The 20,955-nt window shown below is 37.8% G+C and overlaps 2 protein-coding genes across 6 annotated transcripts in view; one reads left to right on the plus strand and one right to left on the minus strand.

Annotated features, from left to right (window-relative positions):
- Positions 1-20,955, plus strand: part of CDC42SE2 (CDC42 small effector 2) — a 188,871-nt gene that overhangs the window by 147,685 nt on the left and 20,231 nt on the right. The gene's annotated exons all lie outside the window — the stretch shown is intronic.
- The window catches only part of RAPGEF6 (Rap guanine nucleotide exchange factor 6), a 191,222-nt gene continuing 178,959 nt past the window's right edge, over positions 8,693-20,955 (minus strand). For 3 of the 5 annotated variants that reach the window (XM_047084264.1, XM_047084255.1, XM_047084249.1), the window contains 4 exons: positions 17,381-17,609; positions 15,584-16,086; positions 12,989-13,303; positions 8,693-12,281 (listed from right to left, as the gene is read on the minus strand). In XM_047084264.1, coding sequence (XP_046940220.1) covers positions 12,256-12,281; positions 12,989-13,303; positions 15,584-16,086; positions 17,381-17,609 — 1,073 coding nt within the window. In that variant the 3' untranslated portion in view covers positions 8,693-12,255. Of the gene's footprint in view, positions 12,282-12,988; positions 13,304-15,583; positions 16,087-17,380; positions 17,610-17,674; positions 20,173-20,955 lie in introns of those variants that run through there. The other 2 variants (XM_047084272.1, XM_047084282.1) reach the window with 2 other exon arrangements.

Genomic DNA, 20,955 nt, shown 5'->3' on the forward strand with positions numbered 1-20,955 from the left:
TTTTTGGCAATTAAAAAAAATTGTGGTAAAATACACAAACCTAACCATTTTGAACTGTACATTTCAGGAATGTTATATACATTTGCAACGTCATACAATCCATCTCCAGAAATTTTTCATCTTGCCAAATGGGAATTCTATACCCATTGAACCATAACTCAATTTTTCCCTCCTGCCTAGCCCCTGGCAATTGCTATTCTACTTTCTGTGCCTGTGAATTTGACTCTATTAGGTACCCCACACAATCAAAATCATTCACTGTTTATCTTTTTGTTTGCTGGCTTAATTCCCTTAGCGTAATGTCTTTTCTTAAAGTTCATTCATGCTATAGCAGCTGTCTGAATTTCCTTCCTTTTAAAAGCTGAATAGTATTCCATTTTATGTTCATACCACAATTTATTTTTTGATGCATCCATCGATGAACACTTGTGTTTCTTCCACCTTTTGGCTATAGTGAATCATGCATGGGTGTGCAAGTACCTCTCTGAGACTCTGTTCTCAATTCCTTGGGATATATACCCAGAAATAGGATTGCTGGATCATATGGTACTATTAATTTTTCGGAGGAACCTCCAGGGCATAGGGTTCTAATTTTTCCACCTCTCCACCAACACTTGGGATTTTATTTTATTTTTTATAGTACCCATCTTAATGTGATTATGATTTCCATTTCCCTCATAATTAAGTGATGTTGAGCATCTTTTCATGTGCTTATTGACCATTTGTGTATCTTTTTTAGAGAAGTTTCTTTAGGTCCTTTACACATTTTAAAATTATTTTTATTGTTGAACAAGGAATATTTAATAAAATTTAAAAAATCTTTTAAACTATTAGATATTTCTAATATATGTCTTTAAAAGTGTGAAAGTATTAAGAGGAGTGTCTTACCCTACATGACGTTATATTTGTTCAGTGATACCTTCAGAGAACCCCAGGGTACAGCCTGCCTCTACCTTAGAGCTCCTCTGTGCCTTGTCCGAGTTTTTAGGCTCCTTCCATCTCAGGGTGCCTTCATCACATTCTTAGTGCTAGGAGTATGGTTCTTTCTAGTTCTCCACTCACGTATTAATTTTCTGACTCCCAGTGTGTTTTAACTTAGAAACAGTGAAGTGCTGAGTCTCATCAACACGTTAAGAGTATAGTCTTAGTGCATTTTCTACTTGGAACCAATTTTAGTTTGGGGAGCATCTTGATTATATTTCCAAGAGGTGCTTTTGTCAGATAAGTGACCACTACATAAAGGAGTGTTGGCCAGCCAAGTTGGGTCAAGAAATGAAATTCTAGAAAAGGAGATGAAATGGAAGAATTAAGGTAGAAAACTACCCAAGTGTGATGAGGGTTAAGAGGCAGGCAGGCAGACAGAGTGGCAGCACAGGCATGTGCGAGGTGGCCGGGCACTGACAAAGGATTATACATGTGTGAACTCACTTCATCTGCAGAGCAACAATAAATACGAGACAGGTTATTGCTGGTAACCTGTTTGTGGATAAGAGAACTAACTAAGGCAGAGAGAATATACAGCGAATAAGTAATAATATTAGTTATCTGTTGCTGTAAATTATCACGAACTCAGCAGCTCAAAATAGCACAATTTCAGTGGGTCAGGAGTTTGGGCCGAGGTTGGCTGGGTCATCTGCTCAGGGTCTCCCACGGCTGTAATCAAGCTGCTAGCTGTGCTGTGCTCAAATCTGGAGGCTGACCTAGGAAAAAAGCCACTTCCTAGCTGGTCCAGATTTTGGGAGAATTCATTCCCTGGAGAACTGAGGGTTCCACCTTCTTCCTGACTGATGGCTGAATACATAGCAGGAACTCCATGTTCCCTGCAGTGTTATTCACAACTGCCAAGATTTGGAAACAATCTGTTGATGAATGGGGAAGCAAAATGTGGTATGTGCAAAGGAATATTATTCAGCCTTTAAAAAGAAAAAAAAACATCTAGCCTTTTGTGGGAAACATGGATGAACCTGGAGGACATTATGCTAAGTGAAATAAGCCAGGCACAGAAAAACAAAGAATGCACGATCTCACTTACGTGTGGAATATGGGGGGGGTGCCAGGAGTTGAGGGGTGTGGGAACGGAAGATGTTGGTCAAAAGGTACGAAGATTCATTTATGCAGGATGAGTAAGTTCTGGAGTGCTACTATATGGTATAGGGACTAGAGTCAATACTGTACTGCATAGATGAAATTTGCTATGGGAGGTGATTTTAAGTGTTCTCAACACACACAGATTATGAGTATGTGAAGTAATGAATACGGTAATTAGCTTAACTGTGGTAACCATTTCACAACATAAACATACATTAGACCATCATGTTGTACAGTTGTATGCTGCCATCCACTGAATGCTTATGCCCCCACCCCCATTCACATGCTGAAATCCTAATCGCTAAAGGGGAGGGTATTAGGAAGTGAGGCCTGTAGCAGGTGATTAGGTCAAGTGGGTGAAACCCTCATGATTGGGATTAGTACCCTTATAATAGAAGCCCCTTCTCTGTGAAGACAAAGCAAGAAGGCACCATCCATGAACCAGGAGAGCGACCCTCAAAGAAGAGTGAGCCTGCTGGCACCTTGATCTTGGACTTCCCAGCTTTCAGAACTGTTTTGTTACATTAGCCCAAACTAACTAAGACATATACCTCAAATATATACAATTTTTATCTGTCAAGCATACCTCAGTAAAGCAGGGGGGATGGGGAGCCCTAAATCACATCACTTAAAAAATACATCTTATATGAAAAATATTAAAGACCTTAAACCAAAACAATAAAACAGTGAGAGTCAAGAGAAAATCTAAATAAATGCAGAAATATACTGGCTTCACAGATCAGAAGACTAAATTTTATGAATATGTTAATTTCCTTCAAATTGTTATATTATTTCAAAAAAAAACCCTCCTCAAAATTGCAATTGTGTGTGTGTGTGTAAGTTGATAAGCTGGCCATTAGATTTATTTGGAAATGCAAATGATAAAGAACAGCTAATATTCTGGAAAAACACCAGGGTCAGCAAACTTTCACTACCAGGTATCAGTATATAGTTTACTGCTAGAGCAATGAAGACAATGTGGTATTAGGGAAGAATACGCTGATAAAACAGAATACAGACCCCTGAATAACTCAAACATATACAGACAGCTGGCTCATAGCACTGTAATCAATGCAACAAAGGATTTATCTTTTCAACAAACAGTATAGGAACAATCCATAGGGGAGAGAATGGAACCTGACCTCTACCTTACATTGGGCACAAATTCTATTCCAGATAAACTGTAGATCCAAATTTAAAAGGTAAGACACTGAAGTATTTGAAAAATATTGGCACAAATATGTTAATGAATTTGGAGCAGAGAAAGACTTCTTAGATCACACCAGAAAAAGCATTAACCATAAAGGAAAAGAGTAATGCAGTTTCTCCAGTTTAAAATTAAGAACTTTTTTTTTTCATTATGACAGAGCATGCCATAGAGTGGGAAAAGTTATTAGTCATGGATGTAACTGATAAAGGAGTCATATCCAAAATACATAAAAAACATCTACAGGTAGATAAAAATGAAATAGACTAAAAAATGTACTTCATAAAAGTGAAAATCAAATGGCCTACAAATTATGAAAAGGAGCTCAATTCCCTATAACCAGGGAAACAAAAACTAAAACCATAATAAAATACTGTTACATATCTACCAAAATGGCCAACATTAAAAATGCGAAAAATACCAAATGGTCTGAACAGACAGCTGCCAGGAGTCTATGGAATAGGCAGTGGTTCAGTGTAGACTGCTAGCAATCTGACTTGTTCTTATGTGTTACCTGATTTTCCTTCCTGCTCAGAATTGGGTCATCAGAGTTGGGTCATATGTGGAAATCTGGAAGATTTCCCTTAGGTGCCCTGGAAAACACCAAATCCTATGTACAAATGTACAAATGATATGTTAGGAAATCACTGCATCCACACTGTCCAGAGTTTATCCAAAGAGAATGTCTAAAATTCTCTTCTCTAGTTGGAAATGTTTCAGTTTCATCACTCCTGTGAAGGAGAGCTCAAAATATTTCACTGTGGACTGCAGGCATACCGGGAAAGACGGCTAAGAAATTACCTCGCTCTTACGTTTCTGAAGACAAAGACTGCGAGAAACACGCTTTAGTGTGGCGCCATCTGGTGGCTCCAATGTATTTTACCACAACTTCCCCTTTCAGGCCACATTTTTACAAAGTATAAAAGGTTCTGGCCCCTGATTAGCTGCTGCTACAGTCAAAATAGAGCAGAGCAGAGCTAAAGTTCCACACGAACTCCAAACCGATGTAGTTTTTCAAAATGGGATTAAGCAACTTTCCATGTTTAATGGAAATTTTCCCCTCTAATTTAGTTTAAGTCTTGCCCTGTTTTCTATTGAGGGTTTTTCTTTTGATATACAGATGTACTTCATATATTCTGGATACCTGTCCCTTGAAGGGGTATATGAATGAAAGTACATTGTCCAACTCTATTATGGCATTTTGTGTTTTTATCTTTTTTTAAAATAATTTTTTAACGTTTATTCATTTTTGAGAGGCAGAGAGAGCGCATGAGCGGGGAAGGGCAGAGAGAGGGAGACACAATCTGAAACAGGCTCCAGGCTCTGAGCTGTCAGCACAGAGCCCAACGTGGGGCTTGAACTCACAGACCGTGAGATCATGACCTGAGCTGAAGTCAGATGCTCAACCGACTGAGCCACCCAGGCGCCCCCCTTTTGTGGTTTTAAATGGTATCTTAAGATAAACCTGTCTTTAAGACAGTCAAATACATCAATCATTTCCTTTAGAGTTGTCTTTGGAGGACCTTATTTAAGAAATCCTTCCTATTGGTGACATTTTGTTAACACAAGCATTGTTTCTTCTGTAAGCATTGGTGCAATTTTTTGATAAAGTCATCCAGGGCTTGAGTTTTCTTTGTGGAAAGGCTTTTAAAATGACAGATTCAACGCCTTTAACAGCCACAGGATTACTAAATTTTCCTTGTTACAGATTTGTTTTTTTCTGTGAATTTATCTCATCTATATTTTGGTTACTTTAAACGTCTCGTCTTTAATGACGTCAATCATAATGATTCCTTTTCATTCCTAATAACAGTTTTGCCATTTTTCTCTTTTCTTGGTCATTCCCCCAAGAGATTAGCAATTTTATTAGTCTAAAATTTTTAAAGAATTTAGTGCTTTGTTAATCTTCTGTTGGTCATGTTATATATTTCATTAATTTGTTATTATTTTCTTGAATTTATTAGAATTTAATTTGCTGTTATTATTCTGGTTTCTTGAGGAGGATGTTTAATTCATTTTTAGCCTTTCTTACATATACATTTTAAGGCTACAAACTTCCCCTTTAAGTATGGCTTTAATCTCAACCAAAAGGTTTGATATTCATATTTCCATTTTAATTAAATTTTTTTTCTACTTTCCACCAGGTTATTGGGGGAAACATTTCTTAACTTCTAATTTTTAGTTTGTGTTACTAGTTTAATTTTGTACAGAGAGCCTTTTCTTCAGGAGTCCAACTTTTCGCAATTTTTTACTTACTTTATGGCTTACCAGAGAGCCAACTTTGATCAGTGCTCTGTGTTCACCTGGAAAGAACATAGGCTTTGCTGTTGCTGATTAAGTGTTCTATATAGTCCATTAGATTAAGTTTGTTAATTGTGTTGTTCCTGCCCTCTGTATCCTAAATGCTTTTTTTTTGGGGGGGGGGGAATAGGGTGTGTGTGCTTGCTTGTTACTGTTATTTACTGACAGTTATATTCAATTTTTCTATATGGACTTCCACTTCCAGTCAAGATGGAGTAAGTACCACTTTACCCTCATGCCTCAAGTAACTAACACACTAGAGAAAACATGTAAAACAATGCCACTCAAGACACTGGACATCGGGCAGTGAAGAACAGTAATCCTCGAGAGCACAAAAACAAGAGCTGAGCCTTACCTCTGCCCCAGTTTACTACCTGAAGAAAACTTCCAGGCTGTAATGTAAGGGAGGAGAAACTGAGGCGGAGCTCATCAGTGTTCCAGAGCTGACGAGACAGGTGAGAGTCCGGGAAGATGCAAGTAGCTAGAGTTCAATCTTCCATAAGCTTCAAAAACAGACAAAGAGTAACTTCCAGCTCTTTCCACGAGTCCAGTTTAACCTTAATACCAAAACCTAACAAGGGTATTATAAGACAGGGATGTTAGAGACCATCTCTCTCTTGAACATAGATGTAATAGTCTAAGTAAAATACTGCAAAATCAATCAAGAAATACAAGATATATCTGTATATCTTGTTTATATATCTATAAAAAGAAGATATCATAACCAAATGGGGTTTGTTCTAGCAAAGCCGATGGTGGAGTGGGGGAGCAGGTGTGGAAGAGGGAGGGGTTACACTAGGAAATCTATGAACTAACCAACCACACTAAGAGATACAAGAAAAATAATTCGATCATCTCAAGAGACTCAAGAAAAGTCATGTGCCAAAATTCAGTACACCACAAACCCACTTACCAAGTTATAAATAAAAGGAAACACCCTAAATTGACCCTAAAGAATACTTATTAAAACCCCAGAGCAGTCATTCCGATCAATAGCGAATCACAAAATTTACCCTTGAGATCAGGAGCAAAGAAAGGAATTTCACCCTGACCACTTCAACACTGTACCAGCACCGTGACCAGTGCAATCAGGTGAGAAATGAAAGGCAAAATGACTGGAAATAAATAAAAGTCATTATGAGCACATGATAGGGAGTATCTAGAAAAATCCAAAAGAAACACAAACCTAGAATAAATGAATTAAGATTGCTAGATACAGGTCATTATAAAACTACTGTAGTTCAATATTCTAGCAAAAAAATTTAAAAAAAGATCTTAAAAAAACATTTAAACAAAAGAGAATATCCAAAAGGCCGATAAATATTTGAAAAGATGCTTAGCATTGTTAGTCATTGTGAAAATTAAAACCACAGTAGGATACCAGTACACACTATCACAATGTCTGAAATGAGAAAAATGAGAAATATTAAGTTTGGCAAGGATGATAGGAATGTCCCTTGTGTAAACAGTTGCAAAAACAACAGACTGATCAGGTGGCTATAGAGAGTGCTTCTGGGGTGGCCAGTACCCCTGGTCTTTGTTCATCAGGTGCTTCTGGAGGATGGCAGAGAGGTTGCAGATTCTGGGTCCCCAATATCAGACAAATAACGTAGTGTGTATTAGTTTCCTCGGGTTACAGTGACAAAGGACCAAAAATTGGGTGTCTTAAAACAAGGCCAGAAGTCCAAAGCAAGGTGTCCTCCAGAAGCGTTAAGGAACAATCTCCTCTCTTCTAGTTCCTGGAAGCTGTTGGCATCCTTCCACTCCTGGCCACATCTGCTGTCTTCACACTGCCTTCTCCACTAGGTCTATTTTTATCTTCTTAGTTTGTCTCTCTCTTACAAAGACACTTGTGTTGGCCTATAGGACTCATCCAGATAATCCAAAGTAATCTCATCTCAGAATGCTTAATTATATCTACAAAGAGCCTGTTCTTAAATGCAGTAACATCTACAAGTTCTAGAAATTAGGGCTTGATATTTTTGGGTAACCATTACTCAACCTATTACACCCATGTTTAGTATTTTCTAAGTACAGGAATGAACTAGTGATACTGCACAAATGGTTAGGGGAAGGATCAGCCTGGGAAAACCTGGTGTGTGTGCTGGGAGGACGAAGAAGCCCTACCTTTCACAGAAATAGTATTCTTTAGGTACAGACTAAAGATTGGGAAAATTTTAGAAAGGAATGCTAAAACATAATTTCCTCCTTATCTGCCAAGGTCCTAGGATCTGATCCTGTAAAAGAAGCTGCTGCATTTACTGCCACTAGAGGAGTGGGCAATAGGCATGCTGTGCTGGGCCAAGCCAGCTGCCAACTCAACATGCATTCTTTCCTCCTTCATTGAAAGGAATCCCACTTGTATTTGGAACCATGGATTGCTCAACTAAAAAGTTCACGTCCCAGGGTGCCTGGCTGGCTCAGTCGGTTGAGTGTCCAACTCTTGATCTCGACTCAGGTCATGCTCTCACAGTGGCTGGTGGGATCGAATCCTGTGTCGGGCTCCAAGCTGACAGCACAGAGCCTGCTTGGTATTCTCTCTCCCCCCCCCCCCCATCTCCACCCCCCAGCCCCACCACCTCTCTCTCAAAAATAAATATACTTAAAAAAAAAAGTTCACCTCCCAAGTTTCCTTGCAGCCACCGATAATGTGACACATTTCTGCCTAGTAAGATAAAAGCAGAAATACCTAGTGGAGCTTCTGGAAAAGCTGCTATTTTGCTAATAAAATTTGCACCTTTTCCCTTAAGCCCTTCCTACAAAACAGAGGTGATGTCAAGAGGTATCAATGTCCTGACAAAGGCCGCGAGTCCTTGACAGCAGTGTGCAGTCACTTGATTAGCCCTGGACAGTCTGCCCACAGACTTTCCTGTCATAAGAGAAAAACAAGCCCTAATGGGAGTAACCATTATTGCTTGATACGTAATCAAACACACTTTGTAAGAACCAAACAACAGGTGGGCATTTTATAAGACACTACAAAGTCAACAGTAATTGGATCATTCCAGTATCTGGAGATGTGACACCAATGCCGGTCCCAGACTGGCCCTCTTGAGTTATCTGTGTCCATTCATTTGTAATAACGTGCAGAGAAGGTTAATGTAGATTCTTTATTGATTCCACCAATGTATTAGTAGATATGATAATAATAAACAGTACTTTTACATTCTCTTAACCAAAAATATAACAAATATTTACACTCAGTAAAAATACAAAAAGCATACAGAGGCACTGTCTTTCTAAAAGACATAAGTTTAAGAGGTATCAAAAAATAGGAGACAAACATTGCTCATTACAGGATACTTTACAATCACTGAATTGTGCAGTATAATTGCATTCGATTACAACTGTGCAGTTTTGTTTTGTCTTTTTCTGATAAGCTCACATGTTTCTATTTCAAAAGGTCAAGTACAACTGCATTCTGTGTATCAAAAATAAAGAAGCCTTAAAAAAGCACAACAAAAGCTGAAGATGAACTGGAGTTCAAGTTTAAATTTGAAAATGTACTGTGACACTTTTTTGAAGATTTATCCCTTTTTTCTGGCCTTTAAGGTACTGCTAACGGGATACATCTACTTTAATATCACATTTTTTAGAAACTTAAAATGTATCAGAATAACAGTAATTGTTTTAAATATACAAAGAAACTCTTTCTCTCCTTCTTTTTATAGAGAAGAGAACACTTTATAAAAATTAGGTTTGTTCTTGGGAATCCTCATGATTACTGCCTCATTTCCCGGCCTGGGAGATTCTCAAGGAGGTTATACAGATGACGACAGTGTGACTTATCACCCTCATGAAAAAACAGTTAAGTCTTTTTCTCCCCAAAGATCAGATTCATAGTAATCATTTGGAGGAAATAAGAATCTACGACTTAAGATAAACTTTTATGGAAGTATATACTGGATTTATTCATTGTTCAAATCTTTCATTATGAAGAAACTGTTTTGTTGAAACTTATTTGGTAGAAACTTTGCACTGAGGATTTACTACTTCCTTAAGTCCCGACAGATTTAGAGTTGAGGTGGGATGAGGGCACTAGTCTCATTAAAATTTTAAAATAAAAACAAAAACAAATGGGGATTGAGAACTGGAGGAAATACAGGTTAAGGCTTCTCTTGTTCTAGTCATGTAACAAACTAAGAGAAGGCAGAAGTGTTCCCTAAATTAAAATTAAAATGTAAAAATCCAAACTCCATGAGTTCTTAGGAGATACACACATACCACATACAAAGCATTTGGCTTTAGTTCCTGATCACTGTGATTGGCTGACTCAAACACTCACAGCTGGAGCCAGACAGACAAAGTCAGCTACAAGGTGCAGTCCCAAAGCACAGCCTCTGACTCTCTGTGCAAGATATTATTGACACCATTAAGGACAAAGACAGGTAAGGCTCCCATATGATTTCAAACACCTGCAAATGAACAGATATTTTACAAACAGCACATTTTTTTTCTGGGGAAATGGATATAAAATAGAATAAATACTCAAACTTGACAAAAAAAAATGACTAACAAAAGTATCTTTCATTTTCTTTGTTTGGCTCTGGACATGAAAACAATACTGCGTAAATCAGTGAAGGAACATTTTTTGTAATCAAAGGACCAGTATTTATAGGTTAAATCACTACAGTGTGACTTTTAAACCAGGATTTTTGATCCAGGCCATTTTCCATTTCAACAGACCAAGAAAGCTAGAGAGCCAATTAGCCTCATTCTGACATACCTGGTGGGGTGGGTGGTGGGCAGGTTTTTAAGGCTTTAAGTTTCAGATTGACATTTTTTTGTTTTGTTTTTTTGTTTTTGGCCCAAAGGAAGTTTTCAGATAGGCTATTTTTCCTAAAATGAAGAGACAATCATTTTGGCAGAAAAGATAGACCACTGCCACTTACCACTTGGAAATGATTCATGATTTTAAAACGAAGGGGACTGGGGTGGGAGAGGTGCCTAACTGGCTCAGTCAGTAGAGCATGTGACTCTTAACCTCAGGGTCAACAGTTCAAATTCCACATAAGGCATGAAGCCTACTTAACAACAACAACAACAAAAACCAAGGGTTGGGGTGGGGGGGTGCAGGGAAGGAGAGAGAGAAGAGACAGCTAGGAAAAAAAGAGGAAACAGTCTTGAAAAGGAAATCACAAACCAGCTAAATCCTATAAATTCACATATAGACAATTAGTACTCAGAAGTAAACCCATTTTGGCTCCAAGTTGATCTGGGTAGTGCACATGAATGGCTTTGGTTTTTTTTTTTTTTCTTTTTTTGGTAGTCATAGAAGTTAATTAAGCTCTCACCTGCATTTACATTTTTAAAACATGATTAAATTTAAACTTAAGATATAGAAAACACCGTATTTAATTTGTAAAAATGTGTAAGGTCTAGGTCGCCCAGTAAACAGTCACGGAAATTTTAACTAAACAGTTAAGGAGCGCCATGCCCAACAGACTGTTAAAACATAGATCTCTTTCCTCTCAAGGGCTTAAACTGAGAGCCAAGAGAGAATCATTCCCATAATTCTAGCTCCTCTGTCCCCCCCTAAAATTTTCAACCAATTAATACCTTGGTACACTAATGAGCTGTGTTGCAGGCAGCTGGGGGCCGCAAGGTTTATGAACACAGCCTCATGCTGTGAGATTGAGTGGAGGGGATGTTGCAGAACATTACATAAAGCTTAATTCATCTCCATGATTACACACCAATGATTGCACTTCCTTCTTAAAAAAAGAACTCCATTATTTGAGCATTTAAAAATTTTTGTTTTGGGTTTCTGCAGAACTCTCTAGAACCCATTCCTACTTACTGGATTTATACTTTTAGGTAGATGCAGCACGACATTCACTTCAAAAAGGGTTGGTATACATGTTTAAGGAAAACTTCATTCTTTAGAGATGAGGGTGGCTACCGACCTAATTATAGCCTCCCTTTCCCAAAGGACTAATAAGAAACCCTGTGGCAGCTTCATTTGGCCTTCCAAATCAGCAGATGGCAGTATCTTCCCTCCTAACACCTTAACCAAATACGGCTTCCTTCCCCACTCAAACGGAGACCCTACCTTGCACTGGTGCAACAGATCAAGTTCATCTCTGTATACATTAAGCATATCATCCTGGAAAGATGACTTCAGTTTGTTCAGACCAGAGACAGTTTTATGGCCTAAAACATAAACATCCACTAATGGTAGCTCCCCAATACAAAGAAAACCACAAAACTTGAAATAATAAGTTACTTTTCAAATACACAAGAGTATCCTTGGTATTGGCAGACATTTTCAATTTGTCCATTAACCCAAGCTATGGCTTGGAAATACTACCACTACTCTCTTAAAAATAACTTCTTCAAGAAAAATCTGATATACACAGGGAGGACTCTGAGTTTGAATCTGTTCTAGTAACTGTGGTCCCAAGGCAGGTCTGGTGTGTGAAGTGAAGACTGGTTTCCAGGCACAATATCCATAGCTGAAGAAACTATGCATCTACAAGGATTAAATAAAAGGAAGCATAACTCAGGGCTATTTCATTGCTCAGGGTACAGGGAATGAAACCTCTGGATTAGCAGCAGCAGCAAGCTTTTTGTTGGCAATGGCCTGCAGAATCATGACGTGGTTCTACCCACTCCTTCCCCGACGACTTTCAGTAAACTTCAAACGGGTGCTCCAAAGTCTAGACTGCTGAGACCTGTTCATTTTCTGCAAACAGTAAAAACAGAGGAAAGTGGTAGATGAGGCATATTAATGAAAATCAACTTACAATGTAGTTACCTGTTTAGACAATTAGTCAATTTCAACGAGAAATCCTCTCAAATATCCCATCAGGGCCCTGATTTTATTATAATGACATTTATGAGTGTTGATCACACTTGAAGGCTGAAAAACTACAATTTCCTAACTGCTTTTTCATCACTTCATTACTCTACTGTTTAAAAGGATACAATTTTACTTATTTTTAATAAAGCGAACCATTTTTGAAATATCGCCCCAGCTGCAGTCAGTCAAGAGTTTTGCTCATAAGAGAAACGACATCAACGGCATGAATTCAGGCAACTCAGCACTTTGATATTTGCACTTTGAAGTTTTCATGCTTTTATGGGAGACACAACTCCACTAATGTCAAGTGCCTCCTCTTGAAATTATCCTCTGAGATTGAGCTGCTATTTGTCAAATATGAGAATACCCTATTTGAGCCAGAAGAAAGGTACAGGGCGCAAAGAAACAAGCAGCTTGATCTCTCCATTAAAAAAAAAATACACCCCTGTATTTAGGAATTTCTTTTTTTACCAGAGATTTGTAAGGCATTTTACATGTAACCTTAATGATTATGTAAAATAACATAGTAAAGACCAATTAATGTATTCAGCAATTCATTTAAGACCCATTAAGGTAGTTTGTCAACATACCATCTGTTTCGCTATCTGCGTCAGTCACATCTGCTAGTTTAGGATGGGATGGTTGCAAAATATGCCTCTGAGGCTGAGTTACAATCTTCGATGGAACACAGGCCACGGGGCTGCTACCGAGAGAAGCTGGTGGAAGTCTAGAGAGGCTGTTATGCATCATCTTTGACCTCTGCACTGCCACACTATAATCTGGAGGTCTTAGGTGTAGGTGGGGTCCTTCCTTTAGGTCCGCTAAAGAAATGCCCATGTATCCTGGAGGAGTGGGAGGTGGCTCCCTATACCTATCCTCCTTCTTGGGTGAGGTGACACAGTACACTGGCATGAAAAATAAGCAATGGAAATGTTAATGAAAAATGTAAGAAATGAAAAAAACCATACTGAAACTTATTACACTGACAAAACAGAAACCAAAACCAAACTAAATAAATATATTTGAATACAATGACAGATTATAAAAACACACTATTTTAAACCTTAGTATTAAACCAGTTTTTTCAAACACATAAATCACATGAGGTCTTATAAACATAAATAAACAGAGTGACAGAGAACTGAAAACAATGATGCCATGACGGGCCCCCCTCTGCAGGGGGGGGCCCTTGCACCACAGAGATGTCTGCCTGGCTCCTCGACGACTCCAGGTCTGAGGACGATGGAGTCAGAAGCATTGAACAGTTTACCCTGAACATCTATGCTCTGCTGACTGAGAGGATTTTCACAGGAAGGACGTCTGGGCCCTCTATTTCAGGTCTCTTCTACCCTGTCCCTGAGACACAAACCACTGTTTCATGGCCTCCCAGGTGGACTATCAGTCCTGGCATATGAACAACATTAACGTTCTGGGAAACAGAGGTCCTAATTCCTTCAAGAACCTTCCTTCCAACTTCTGATCTGTGACTAAGTGAAAAAGAAAAAAACAGCTATCATTTTAGGCAATTCATCCTAAGTTTCCGTGGTTTTTAGTGGACATTAAAAATAACTGTGATTGGGGTGCCTGGGTGGCTCAGTCAGTTAAGTGTCCAACTTCAGCTCAGGTCATGATCTCATGGTTGATGAGTTCACAAGCCCCTGCATGGGGCTCTGTGCTGACAGTTCAGAGCCTGGAGCCTGCTTGAGATTCTGTGTCTCCCTCTGTGTCTCTCTCTCTCTCCGCCCCTCCCCCAGTCATGCTCTGCCTCTCTCCATCTCTCAAAAATGAGTAATTGTTAAAACATTTTTGAAAAAATAACTGTGACTTTAGAAAAATTGTGACCTAAAATCCTTTTCCCTAAGTTTGCAAATGTTGGGAGTAAGGCAAAGTTTCAAAAAGCATCAGAAATGGGTTAAAGAAAAAAGGAAGTTCCATGAAATTAAGAGCAATTCGCAGGATCTAAGGGACAGGTGGATCTGAATATCCTGATGACGTAAGTAACTTTTAAACACAAGCATTACCTACATATAAGCAGAATAAATTAAAAAGGACCATTAATAATTCTAATATTAAGTCTCCTTTTAGAGGATCAAGTTCTCCCATACTGAAATTTCTACAAATGTACCAGCAAAATCTGCATATAGTATCAAGGTCCTAAAGGATTTCCATTCCTAGCTGAGAGGATGTGGCAGGGACAGGGCAGAGCACAAGTTGTCAAGACCAGTAAGACAAGAATGAAGAATTTAAGGAATTTGCCCAGAGTCATCTGGAAATGAAATAAAAGATTCTTAAAAATCTAGTTGCCTAAAAGGACAAGAGATTAATTGTATATCCTTGCACACACATGCTTATATATCCATATAGTGGTTACCTAGAAAGATGTAAAAAAAAATCCTTGGAAAAAAATGAATGAGCTAAAAATCCCAATCCATAATGCAATTTGACAAGTAAAAAAAAATGTACTACAAATGTGCTATAAAAATCAGCACATCTTTCACATTCTTAGAAATTTAAATTGACTTCAGGAATATGTTACAGAGTTGATTCATAATATAGTCATTCCATATAAATAGAAAAGCAGGGGCTACTATATCCTAATACTTACATAATTCAAGGAATAAATGAAAAAAATATATTTGAGGGCAAAATACTAAAAGGATACATACACCAAGAGAGCTGCGTGTGCTCAGAATGGAGCCCACAACAGGAGTTGGGGCACCCACGCTGTGTGCTAGAAGGGTATGGTGAAAATTTGGACTTTCTAAACACAATTACCCTCACTTCTGCTATCTAAAAATAGTACCAAAGTTTCTACCATTTGTAGAAAACATTTGTGGCCCAAACTATGAGGTGGAGAGAGAACAATCCCTTCATTACTACTGCATAACAATAAAATCTTTCCTTAATGAAACCAAAGAGACCTGAAAAACAAAACAAAACTGTCGCCTTAATTAAGCACCTTCATAACAGTCTTTTCATTTTAATAGGCTTGAGCACATGCCCCCAAACCCTTAAGAAAGCATGAACTTTCTGAAAATAACTTGTTTGTAGAGGGCAGGAAGAGAGGTCGGAGAGAGAGATGGAATATTTGCCAAGCGTAAAATTCTGGGCCAACATATCCCAATGCGATTTTTTGCCACTTAATCTCTCAATGCCACAGATATGACAAAGAACACACAACTTACCAATCAAGCCCTTTTCTGTACTTGACGTAACAGTTTTATAAACTGGGTCAGTGCCATCCTTGGGGTCCAAGCCTTCAGAAGACTCAAGTGGGGTGCTCTCCAACACTCTCCTTTTAACTGTCCCATAGTTTGGTTCATATGTGTCAGACAGAGAACTGGAGGAGGCCCAACTCTGTCTCATCTGATTAGTCTCTAGGCTTCCTTTACATTGACCACAAGTTCGGGAGCAGCCTTTAGGACAGGAATAGGGCTCACAGTCAGGGGGTTCAACTTCAACAATGGGGCCATCCAAATGGGTCTGTCGGTAAGAGTTCAAAAAATCCCAGCCTTTTGGGTTTGGAAGGCTTTGGAAGTTGTCATGGGAGCTGCTTGAACAGGAAGTCCAGCTTCCACGACCACTATCGGCTGCTTCTAAAATGATATGTTCATGAGAAATCTCTTCATTACTCATAGAAGATGACACAGCTAAACTCTTGACTAGAGATGGCTTTGACAGTGTCCACCTTTTTAAAAAAAAAAAAAGTTAAGGATACACAATTAAAAGTGATTTACTGGCTTCCTGAAAAAACCTCCTGTCCAATCCAAGTACTACTGCCTACAAGAGACTACAGAACATGGATCATCAATGTTCAATACCAAAATAATCTTTTGAAAGAAAAAAAGACACTGTAATTAATCATCACTTAATCTCTATTCCCATTAATGTTAGTATTTAGCTAGAAACATACATGGAAGAAACTCAAATACTTAGCAAGGTTACCTAAGAATTTTTCTTGAATTGATTTTAAGTGAAAATGAAAAATGAGGTTTGAAACGAATACAATTAAGTATACATTTTCATTCTTGGTCAATATAATGCTACATTCTCTACATGGATACAGAATAAAGAATTCTCAACTATAGGAACCATGTTTGGTTTTCCAATTTAATTCTGAGATCAGCCTACTACAATGCCAAGTAAAGAGTAACTTCCCTGACTAACTAACAACTATTAAATGAATTCTAGTATTTATAGCAGGGGTGGCCCAAATAAAGGCTCCAGGGTCAAATCTGGCCAACAGATGTTTCTGTATGGTCTGGAGCAAACTGATAGCCTGCTGACATTATTTACTATTTTGACTTTTATAGAAAGGTCTGCTGAACCCTGGTCTAGAGAATCATACTTTAAAAACTTTTATAAATATGCTAATACTTTACTATATCTTCAGTTTTTCATATTAAGGAATACCAAATTTAACATTATTTATCGGCTTAGAATCAACTTTCTCAATGTTTTCTCAAAGATTTCCATTTTATGTGATTGTAAATTTAAATTTACAGTTAACTTAAAAAAAAAAAAAAAAGCTTTGGAGTTCCACAAGTAATTCTTACTCTCCAAATCATACTTTCAGATCAAGGACTGGCCCTACTCCCTCAACACGTCTACACTGTGTAAAGTACTGGGTATACTTCCCATTATACAATCTTTTGAGCATTCTCTAACTTAACAGCCACAGTGCAACAACCACCTCCCCTGTTGTCAACAGCAGCTTCTGTGAGTTCTTATTAAATAAAAATATACTTGACAGAAAGTTACTTGAATTCACTAACACTTCAAAAATGAGCACCCATACATAAAATAGTACTCATTTGCAAATGAGATACAGATAATCCATGCTTGGCCCTCATATTATTTTAGGGATCCCCCTGCAACCACCCCAGGGGATAGGGGGTATTTAAGGCCAAGTTGGGGAGCACTGCTTGCAGTGGCCACTCAGCTTGGGTTTTGTGATATGAACACAGGCAAGTATGTTTTACCCAGGGCCCAGCTGACTATGGTCTCCTATCCCTGAGGAGTGTTCTGTTTTTTCCAATGGTCCAGTGGATTCAGGGACCGCCACAGCATGTGAAGAACACCGTTCATCCTGTAGAGCTGTAGACATGGAGTCAACAGAACAATTGCTCACGATGCTGGATCGTGAAGAAATTTCGCTATGGCTGGAGTCAGACAAGTTGTCAGATTTAGTTGATGTCATAAGTGTACAACCTAAATGAGAAAAAACAAGTGATCAAACTACAAAACAAGGAAATAGGTAGGGGTATGTGGTCAGGGAGAAGACAAAGAAAAGCATAAAAACAGCAAAAGACAGTGAGTAGCAATCTCAGTTTCCATCTATGTGGCTGTAATGATGCCAATCTCCTACACACCTTCCCTCCATATTCACTCACCTACCTATCTATACTGTACCAACCCACCTCCAAACTCAAGAAATTGGAAGTCAAAATCAGGACTACTGAGGAAACTAGTCCAAATATGTACCTGCCCCACGTTCTCACATAGTTGTAAGCATTTAATAAAACAAGGAGAAATTACATGTATTTCAAAATAGTAAAAAGCAGACATCTTGAATTTCTCAACTTCTTTTTAATCCTGCGTCTCCTTTTTTAATGAACATAAATATTTCATGGCCTGATCTGAATGTCTAGAATATCACCTTGAGGTAGGAGTGGGGGAGGGGAATCAAGACTCAAGAGAAAGAATTCTTTTCTGCTTTCTCCAACCACACATACTTACCCTAGATATACTGAATAATACCTAAGGAGTCTTGCCCCAAGTTGAAAGCAATTATTTTCATATTTTTTAATAAATACGGATTTAATCTTATACCTGGTTTCCTTTTTCTTCACCAACTTTGAAGAATATTGCATTAAACAGCAAAACTGACAAATTTATAAAAATGTGTTCTGAAAAAAACAGCATCTGCCTGTTTTAAATTGTTCTCTGACTTACTGCACAGCAGATATAGCAAGAGACATTTTCTTTTGCATTTTCTGGAATAAAGGGGTAGAGATGGAATGAGATGGAAGCATCCAAAAATAAATCTGCAGCATGACAGTTAAATGTACATTATGTCTGTTTTGATAACTGTTAGAAAAGTAAACAAAACCTCTTTTATTTAGAAAGAAAAGAAAATGCCAGTAGGTCTCAACGAAGCAAACAATTATTTTCCTGTTCACTGGACAAATGAGGTTCAAGAGATACACGACTTTCAGGACAATCCCTAGAAATCTCATTAAGAAAAACTACAGGTTTTATATTCACATATAACTCAAGTCACTAAAGAAAAAATCTGTTGAACAATAACCATAATGAGTAGTTCCACTAATTATCTCAAAAAGAAAAATTAACACCAAGAATATGGCTGATTTATATTTGCCTTATGGGACCAGGCACAGGACAAGTTGAGATAAGTCAGTCTTTTGACCTGTGACCACTCACTGCTACTTTCTCAGTGCCCTTTATGAATTGACTGGTAATTTTCAAGCGTACCATGAAAACGGATGTAGTAAATTTAAAAATATATAAATATAAACATATATAAATTCTTCCTCAAAAGAAAAAATCATTGCTCTTTTATCCTAGGGGATAGACCTGCTTTACTGTTTTAAGAGTAATTACATCCCTGTATCTGTTAGATCAGTATTTCTCAAATATAATCAGCTCTAAGAATCACCTGAAGGGTTATTAATATATATATTCTTGGGCTTATTTCTGGCAATTCAGTATTTATGAGGTTTGTGGTAGACACAGTAACTACATTTTTAACAAATTTCCACATGATTTTTACTTGCTATTTTAGACTATCTCCTCTTCCTCCTCTGGGCCAGAGATTTATATGAAAAACGGATAAAATTAAAAGTGTGGACAAGATGCAGCTTCTTGCCTTCTTTTTCCCTTAGCAGGTAAAGTAGTTGCAGTAATAAGAACAATAGAATTCTGAGGTAAAGGTGGTGATAAGATCATTCCTGGGTGTTCTCATGAGAAAGTAAATACTGATTTTTAAAAAGCACCTCTACTTATTTCATTCACAGTAGGAAATAAAGCCAACTACAGAAAACAAGAGTATAAATTTTACTAACATTAGGAAAATAACATGTACAAATAAGGCACTTTATATAAATATGACTTTGTTGCTAGAGTACCTTTAACACTAATCATAAAATGCCTATATCAATCATATTATACACTAAGTTTTCTGACTAAAATTTGTTCGATAAATAACTTAAGCTACATTTACATTAATAAATGAAAACAAATTCCACACTAAAATTAAGTAAGGAACTCCATCAGATTGTCTTTCTCCTTTTAGACTTGAATCGCGTATAGAAGCAGTTTAAAGTGTTACTGTTGCCTCGGCTATTTGAACTGAAGATGTCTTTCCCTTTCTCATCTTTGATGTTGCTTCCAACATCCTTCACTTTCTCACAGCTTTCTGTAGCTTGATTGTGATCTGCGTCCTCTTTTTTGCTGTTGGCTAGTCTCTCCCTTGAAAGAGTTCTTTCCCTAAATCTTCTAAACGGGGACGTCACTCTTTTTCTGGCTGTGTTCTCACAACTTGTCCTGTCTCTATCCTCCTCAGTGGCCTTCTCGGTCCTGTCTGTCCTTTTGGCTGTGCTCCTGGTAATCTGAAGGATTTTCTTTTGCAAGTAAACCCCGCCTATGCCGGGGCAGCTCTGGCCACTGATCTTGGTGCTGGACTCACGGGGAGGGGATGAGGAAGACCCTGAGAGGCGCAGCAGGATGCTGAGATCAGATAGGATACTGCCAACTGGAGGGAGAGATGCAAAAACCCTGTCACGGTCAATTAATTCTTTCCAATTAATCACAATTAGCTTGGTTTCTATTACAGAGTATTTTGTTATTAAAAAAATTCAAACATTTTAACAATACTGGAAAAACTGAAATCTAGTAATGTATTTCTTAAAGGACAGAAGTCTACAATATACCATAAATACTTCAGTCATTGCAAAACAGAACATGGGAGAAAAATTACCTTAATCAGAACAAGCTGGTAATAAAATATTGTTGAAAGTAAGCCAGGGTGGTAAAATCATAAGGAAAAATATGACAAGAGTATCAGGTAACCAGAATTATTTCTCAAAAGTAACTATGTCTATAATTTTCAGGCAGATTCTACTAAGAAAAAGCTTGGTAAAAAGCCAGACAGGACATATAAATACTAAGTACAATATAAGTATTTATAAAGCACCATTTCTGATCCTGTTTCATCTCCAAGGTGGAAAGGTTGCCCTCCTTATGTATTGAGGAAGATGGAGGTTAAGGCTGCCTGATGTCATTTTTTAAAAGTTCTTACTTATATAAATTCCCCTTATAAAAAATAGGAATCTAGGCTTATTTCCTTGAATGTTAAAAAACAGAACACTAATTCCAAGTTTAGCAAGAACCAGAAACAGATCCTACTATTGTATTCTTAGTTTAGTAACATTTTTGTTCAGTTACAGACTACTGGCAAGACCATGTCTATGGAAACAAAAAGAAATCCAATAACTGGTTGGGGTTTTGGTAAAACATACTGTACAATTAGTAACAG

Source organism: Lynx rufus, unplaced genomic scaffold, assembly GCF_022079265.1.
Source record: "Lynx rufus isolate CCGP_SWC_20201006 ecotype Redwood Valley unplaced genomic scaffold, mLynRuf1.p SCAF_1, whole genome shotgun sequence".
Lineage (NCBI taxonomy): Eukaryota > Metazoa > Chordata > Mammalia > Carnivora > Felidae > Lynx > Lynx rufus.